This window comes from Octopus bimaculoides, chromosome 19 (assembly GCF_001194135.2).
Source record: "Octopus bimaculoides isolate UCB-OBI-ISO-001 chromosome 19, ASM119413v2, whole genome shotgun sequence".
Classification (NCBI taxonomy): Eukaryota; Metazoa; Mollusca; class Cephalopoda; order Octopoda; family Octopodidae; genus Octopus; species Octopus bimaculoides.
The window spans coordinates 25,727,539-25,735,919 of NC_068999.1; the positions used below are offsets into that span (position 1 = coordinate 25,727,539).

An 8,381-nucleotide genomic window follows, 5' to 3' on the forward strand; every position below is an offset into this window, starting at 1 on the left:
AAGCTTGTATTTTGCTTTATTCTCATTTGCCTTTAGTATAATACTTATAATTGTACAAAAGACTTTTCCTGTTGCTTTCATGTATTATCAGTGTATCCAAATCACTAACTCACTGTAATAGGTGTCAAAGAGTGTATTTCAACTGCACAAGTCTGAGAAGAATAGTGTAAGGACAGCATTTTTCATTCTCTCTCAATAACACGCAATCTTGAGACAAAATTAAAAAGGAAGACATAACAGTGCAGCACTAACAAGAAATAAAGTTTAGATGATAAATTTGGTAAAAGAGAAAAATATTATACTGAATTTTCATCAGTACATTATTGCTATTTAAATTATGGACATAAGAAAAATAAAAGGCTAAGTAGACCTGATACTAACCATCATCATCTTCCACAAATACTTTATCTGAAAGAAAACCACAGAGCTGAGCCTGAAGGCTCTTATCTGGTTCATAGATGAGAGCTTTTAGTAAAGCATTCTCTCCAAGATGCTTGCTGAAAACGATCAGCAAATCACAGATAGTTATATAAGCCTGAAAATAAAGAAATATCATTCATAAAATCCATGTTAATATCTAACCACTTTGCATTTAGAAAAACTTCACCCCTTCCTGTCACATCCTCACTTGCACAGATTGAGTAGAACATATATTGATGTCATTGTGTGTCTTAATGATATGACAGAACCCAACAACATAGAAGCAATATAATTATAATTTTGATTTAAAAATGTATATAAAACCCATGTTTATAGATAATACATCATTACTGAGAGGAACGAGCAATTCAAGCAACAATTTACAAGTTATTTGCTGACATGGTCTGCCGTTAGGGCTTGGATTTTACATTTCTTGGCCAGCCACCGAAGGCTTGACATACTCAATACAAAATAATAAGATATCTATATTTTTATCTATCATTTACTATTGTGGAAAGGAATTAATGATAGGATATTATAATTCATAACACTAATCGTTTATTTATAACAACTATTAATTCTGAATGTTATATTATTTACCTCTTCACTAACTTTGTCCTGGGAATGGAAGATTAGTTCATTACAATATCTCATCAGATCTATTAAACGGCGCTTCAACACTCGGATATTTTCCTGGAGAAAAAAAAAAGACAAAACAAAACCATTTCTTAACAACATAATAGTTGCAGCTACTTCAATGTCAAAAGAATGATAAAAACAAAAGATAGTTCTTTATTGCACTGAAGAATTTGCAGAGGTACACAGATAAAAAAAATGCACACAGACATATAACTTAGTACAGGACTGACACACTTTACAAACATTGGACATCAGCATTGTCATCATCATTTTAATTTTCTATGCTTACACAGGTCAGGCAGATTTTCTATGTCCAGATGCCCTTCCTGTCACCAACCTTCACCTGCTTCCAAGCAAAATGATATTTCCCTATGGCCAGACAGGTTTCCATAGAAGACTGGAAATTAGCAACAAATGCTGGCATGGCAGTCATACTAACATTTGTAACTACCACGTGCTATCAGACAAAGACAGACACATATAACAGGCTTCTTTTAGTTCCCATCTAGCAAATCTATTTATAATGTTTTGGCCACCCTGGAGCTATATTAAACGGCACTTGCCCAAGACGCTACACAGTGGGACTAAACGCAAAACCACATGATTGGGAAGCAAATTTCGTAGGTGCCTAGAGTTTTAAGTTTTGTATAATTTTTATGGATTATGAAATGATGAACAAACTAAATCAGCATTATCTAGTTCTTCATTAAATACTTTATGTTGAAATATCTTCGTCTTTACTTCTATGTGCTCTAACTTCCATAAGAAGTGAAAACATGAACACAAACAGTTTCCTAGTGAGCTAATTACATTCACAAATCATTATTCAGTTGTTATATCAATTTGAACAAGATTTTACAATTTGTATGGAATCAAATCTTTATCATCTGTTTTAAATATTTATTAATTTCTTTGCAATACCATTTGTATTGATAACCGATCGTATTTGAAAACTTTATACATTCTTTTTCAGTTTAGGAACTGGCTCTTTCCAGATTGCAACCATGACACTGATGCACAACACACACACACACACTTTTATTTGCAAAGACCGAGACAAGAGGATTATGAAGAACACAAAATAGGCTCTTTTGTTTTTCCATTCAAACAAAAAACGAAACCAATAAAACATATTTTTGAAACAAAAAGCCCAATGCTGATGGTCTTTGGTGTTTCTTAACATTTTAATTAAGCATACTGAAAACATGTTTTATTGAAGGACATACAGTGTTCCTTTCAGAATTCATACAACAAAGCTTTCTCAAACGGTATTTACTAAAGAGTTTAACATACCTTGTCAGGGTTGTTTTCATCGAGTTTCTGTAACCACCACATAATTGCCATTGAGCAGGTTGAAATTGCCTTACATATAACCTACAGTGATAAATAGGTTCATTTAAATAAACTCAAAGAAAAAGCATTTATATGCACAAACTACTACAAAATATAACACAGATAAAGGTGCAGCAATATCCGAGGAAGGTTAACAGGGAAACTAGTTTTTGTGTGTGGAAGGTGCACAGGTACAATTAACACTAAAAATGTACAGAAAATAGACTCCATCAAATGCCAAAGGGAAAGACTAGTAGTAGTTGATAGCTTCCGTTACCTAGGTGACCAAGTCAGTAGCAGGGGTGGTCGCTCTGAGGACATAGCTGGTGGAATAAGAATAGGTTGGACAAAGTTCAGAGAGCTCCTACCTCTGATGGTAACAAAGGGCCTCTCCCTCAGAGTGTATGATGCTGTGTGCGAACAGCCATGTTATACAATAGTGACAGTGTTAACAACTGCAATTGTTAATGCTATAACCTTTACTGTGCATGAATATTATAATTTGCAGTAATTTCCCTTTTCATAAATCAATGAAACTCTCCCTAAAGTGAAATAAAAATTCCCTTCCTAAAACTTATATTCTGATTCAAAATTTCCTACCACCTGATTAAAAAAGAACCACCACAAAGTTTGCTTACTGCTACTCTTTCATTACAGCTGTAAGAATTGAACCTATGAAGAGATACTAAACAAGTAAATCAGCATAAAAATATTTTAGAAATGTTGGTTTCTTACTCAGACAAAGGATTAATCTTTATAAGAGTATATACACATATGAACTTAAATCCAGTATATTACTGGTACATATTTTAACCATGCAAAAGGGATGAAAACTGAAGAGAATCCTAAGAATACAATTACATTCTGTGATACATTTCTGAGCTATCTCAGAAATAATAAAGGAAAATGATTGAAATATAAATTCTACCTCTTCAGGAATAGCATTATTTTCATTCGCTGTTTTGACAATATGAAAAACATCATCCCAAAGTTCCCAGGTATTCAGATCATGGCAACTGTGGAGAAGAAAAATTCATCTTTTAGAATAAGAATAAATTAACAGGAATACACACATATATAAGAAAATGAGATGACAAAGGAATAAATGATTATTTTATGAGCTTCATTAGCTTACAGTTGTTTCTGCTATGAGATGCAGGGGGCTCAGAGTTGAGTAAAGCTCCAATGAAGCTACAAGGTGTTACTTAGGCATTCAACTGTGAGTCCACTGCATCTTATAACAGAAACAGCTGTAAGCTACTGAAGTTCATAAGATAATCTTTTATAGCTTTGTCATCTCATTTTCTTATTTCCGCACCGTACTCAACTAACATTTCATTCTGAAGTATATGTATATTGAGTTTATCACAAGGTCTCACAATGCCTATGCAATATATATATATATATATATATATAAAATTCATGTTATGTTTAGAAGCAATGAACATTACTGGAATTTCCAACTCGAATAGAATAAACCACTCCAATTCCTTGTTATAGTATCTTTGTGAATGGGTTTAAGACTGGTTAGCTTATACAGGATATAGAGTCATATAATGTATAAAACTGAAGTCAAACCAAGTAATAATATTTTGAATGCATTTAATATGTATGTTTCAGATAACTGCATAAGAGATGAATCTATTCTCTTACCTACTGCACAACTATCTGAAGCATACATGTTAAATACATTCAAAATATCATTTACTTGATTTGATTTCAGATATATTGTCAGATTATATTTAACAAACTTAAAAAGTATTGTTGGTTGAGTCAGAATTAGAAATAAAATTTGCAAGACAAGTGGGGAAAATGCTACCTTTTTTCACCAAAAATCGGATTTATGTGTCTGTATCCGACTATAAAGAGGATGATGAAAAGTGTAGCCAGAGAGAGAAAGATGTGAGACAAATGCTGTTACCACAGAGAGTAAAATATACCCCCAAGTGAGCTAGGTACACTGAACATATGACATACTGTATTACCTTACTAAATGGAATTAGCATGTGAGACATCGTCTGACCAACAAACAAAAAGAAGAAAATACTATGTAATTTTGTTAATTATGAATTTATGGCATGTTGTAGCCAAAATATCCTTAAAGAAACCTATTGGGAAAGAAACAGAAAAATATGGGCCTATTGTGATAGAGAAGGTAGTGACCTCATTAATTTACTATCAGAAATTGTTCTGTTGCAGATTGGTGACAAGGTCTCAGAAATTTTTGAATCACTTTCTCTAAATACATGATGGAGGACTGGTAATTTATTGCTTTTCTTAAAAGAGAACTAAATTTAAGTTGTAAAGCAAAACAATTTATACTTTAAGTTACCAATAAAAAGCATATATTCGCTTCAAACTAGCAAGCAAAGCAAAAGTTTCGTCTTCATCAGGTTGTTCACCCTGAAAATACAAAAAAAAAATATTCTTTTTAATAATTATCATCATCATTATTATTATTATTATTGGCAAACTAACAGAATTGTTAGCATTAGACAAAATGCTTCACAACATTTCTTCCAGCTTCACATTCTGAGTTCAAATTCAACCAAGGTTGACTTTGCCTTTTATCCTTTTGAGGTCAATAAAATAAGTACCAGGTGAGCCTTGGGGTTGATATAATCAACTAGACCCCTCCCACAAAATTTCAAGCCTCGTGCAGAAAGTGTTGTTGTTGTTGTTGTTATTGTTATTATTATTATTAAGGCAGAATCATTAGCACGCTGGGTGGAATGCTTAGTGGTATTTCGTCTGCTGCTACATTCTGAGTTCAAATTCTGCTGAGGTCAACTTAGCCTTTCATCCTTTCGGAGTCAATAAATTAAGTAGTAGTGAAATACTGGAGTCGATGTAATTGAATAATCCCCTCCACCAAAATGGCTGCCCTTGTGGAAAAATTTGAAACCATTATTATTATTAAGGTGGCATGCTGGCAGAATTGTTAACATGCTGGGCAAAAAGCTGAGCAGCATTTCATCTGTCTTTACGTTCTGAGTTCAAATTCCGCTGAGGTTGACTTTGCCTTTCATCCTTTTGGGGTCAATTAATTTAATACCAGTGAAACACTGGGCTCAATGCAATTGACTAGTTCCCTCCCACAAAACTTCAGGCATTGTGCCTTTAGTAGATAGGATTATTAATATTGAGGGCACATGGCCTAGTAGCTAGGGTTTTGCATTCATGATTTCACTGGGTGGTGCATTGTGTTCTTGAGCAAAACACTTCGTCTCATGTTGCCCTGCAATTACTTCAACCCCTAACAAGTGGTACACTGTACACTTGTTCAGACAATGTTGATTGAATGCAAGGAGTAAGCTAATGTGTAGCTCAAACATTTGATCATTATCTTCTCTCTTGTTGGCTCTTCTTGTTCACAATCCACAAGCATTCTCAAGTCCATTTTTGTTAACTCCTTCTGCACTAGCAGCATACCGTAGCACAGATGGTCCTTGGAAAATTTTCTGTGGTCCAGCTGAGCATCACCGGTTGTCGTAAAGAATCCACTTTTCATCACAAGTCAAAATCCGGTTGAGAAACGGGTTGTTCTTGTTGTGTAAAAGAAGGTAAGACGACACTTCAAAATGGCCTTTTTTGGGGTTGTTGGCACCCATTTTTTGTTTTTCCAATCTCTTTCAAGTGGTTGGAAATTGTCATATACATTATGTCTAATTCAGAAGCAAGCTCTCGAACAGTTGTGCGTGGATTGGCTTCGACTAAGGCTCTTAGCTGATCGTTGTCAACATCCGATGGGCAACCACTACGCTTATCATTTTCAAGACTCTTGTCACCACTACAAAATTTCTTGAACCACCATTGTGCTGTACGTTCATTACTGGTTCCTGGGCCAAATGCTTCATTGATATCATGAGCTGTTTCAGCAGCTTTTCAGCCTAGCTTGAACTAGAATAAGAAAATTGTGCGAATTTGCTTTTTGTTCATATTGTATTCAACATTCCAGAAAAAAATGGCCTAATTATTCAAAAAGAAAAAGAGTAACACGATTAGATAGAGCGAAAAACATGCTTTAAAATGATATATAAAGTCAACCACTGAGGTTGACTTTGCCTTTAATCCTTTCGGGGTCGATAAATTAAGTACCAGTGAAACACTGGTATTTATGTAATCAATTATTCCCTTCCCCCAACATTTCAGGCCTTGTGCCTTAAATAGAGAGGATCATTATTATCATTATTTATAAAAACATTTAATTTTTCATTAATAATATAAAAGCTTTCCAATCAAGTTAAATGCTATGTAAATACATGAATAAGAGTTACATTGACTAGGAAGTGGCAATAATTGTAAATATTTCTTGAGAAAGCAAAAATTAACGAGATATTCAATATCTTACTTCAGCAAAAAAATCTTGCATAGATTCTTTAAATTTAGAAACAAGATTATCAACCAAAGTTTTTTTAGCCACATCACATTTTCCTCCAATAGCATATTCTTCACTGCACAAACACTCATAGCATTTAGATGCTGCTTCTAGGACCTGAAAATTAAGTGAGAAAGACAGAATTTAGATAATGGAATAGGTAGAGAAAGTAAATTCAGGACCTTTTAGTATTTAGCTTTATTTTAGCAGGTAGAATGTTCGAATTGCGAAATTGTTTACTTTCCCTTTCATGCATCTGAAGTCAATAACAAAATATCAATAATAATACTAAAATGAAAAATGTGAGAAAGGGATAACAATATTCTTAAGTATTTAATAAACCTGGAAAAATACAGGACAAGAAATATATAAATATATAATTAAAGTATAGCTTGCTTTTCAAATAACTGAGAAATTACAAGTCAAAGTAAATATCAGGTATTACTCTCCCATTTTTGACCCTACATTTTTGTATCATAACTTTTTTCTACTGAACCAAATTTCAATTATTTTATGTCAAAATGTACCTTACCGCTGGTTGATCATAGTACAAAAAGCTGAATTAAAATTGAGCTAAAACTGAATTAGAGGTAAAGTGTCAAACTGGCCGCAAGTGAGTAAAAGTTGACCTTAATATTATTCACACACTGCCATCTGTGAATGATATTAGACTGATAATTCACTTGATAACATCCTTTTACAAAAGTTGATCTTGTGCAAAAGAAAAAACAAAAATAATTTTTATCAAAGGGCTTATCTTCAATAATAGCAGTTGGGAAAGCAAAGTCAGCTGCATGGTCACTAAGCATTTCTTGAGCAAGCGGAGGACTTTCTATTGATTACAAATTTAAAATACGAAAACACATGTGCTGATAACTGCTCAGAGTTATAGGTGTTCTGATCACTAAAAGGAATGCTAAGTTTTCTAGATACAATTTTACAAAAGCTAAAAATATGAATATTCTAAAGAGTTCAGAAAGGGATATCATATTCTTGCTTTGAGGAGAGTGAAAGCTTTCCACATCCACAATAAAAGAAAGTGCAGTGTTGTGAATTTTCCTTCATGTATTTCTACATTCGTAAATAGAATGCTTTGACAAAGGATTTAGCCTTTTTCAATACCAACCTGGCTTACGTTATTAGTCAGTACAGGAATAACATGAATTTTTAGCAGGGATAAATCTCATAATAATGTTATACAATAACATTGGGTCAAGTTGTGTTCCTAACACCAACTTAAGTAATTTTACTAAATATCATTATTATTTTCAAAATTAATTGAATCATATTGGTACAATATTCATGCTAGAAGTAAGGTATATAAAAAAATATATGAGAAAAGTTAAAAGACTATCAGTTTTATCTTATTAACTTACTTCATAATATGGGATTAGTAAATCTACAGCATTGAGTAAACCAGGTGAAAAGAAAAAAAAATAAAATACCATAAACAAAAACCATACATTTAACATGAAAAAAAATTCAGAGTATAAAACAGCAACAATTAAAAACACTCCTTACTTCAGAATCTGTGTGTTTTTCAACAATTTCATGTAGGTATCTTAATAATGCTTCAAGGTTCTGCAGAAGGTAAAAAAAAAAAAAAAATTAA

At 32.9% G+C, this 8,381-nt stretch overlaps 1 protein-coding gene across 4 annotated transcripts in view; it reads right to left on the reverse strand.

Moving 5' to 3' along the window:
• The window catches only part of LOC106877516 (cohesin subunit SA-1), a 106,783-nt gene that overhangs the window by 27,924 nt on the left and 70,478 nt on the right, over window positions 1-8,381 (reverse strand). For all 4 annotated transcript variants that reach the window (XM_052974647.1, XM_052974645.1, XM_052974644.1 and 1 more), the window contains exons 17-23: window positions 8,291-8,350; window positions 6,743-6,886; window positions 4,724-4,794; window positions 3,320-3,407; window positions 2,353-2,433; window positions 1,021-1,113; window positions 382-535 (exon numbers count right to left, since the gene is read on the reverse strand). In XM_052974647.1, coding sequence (XP_052830607.1) covers window positions 382-535; window positions 1,021-1,113; window positions 2,353-2,433; window positions 3,320-3,407; window positions 4,724-4,794; window positions 6,743-6,886; window positions 8,291-8,350 — 691 coding nt within the window. The remainder of the gene's footprint in view (window positions 1-381; window positions 536-1,020; window positions 1,114-2,352; window positions 2,434-3,319; window positions 3,408-4,723; window positions 4,795-6,742; window positions 6,887-8,290; window positions 8,351-8,381) is intronic.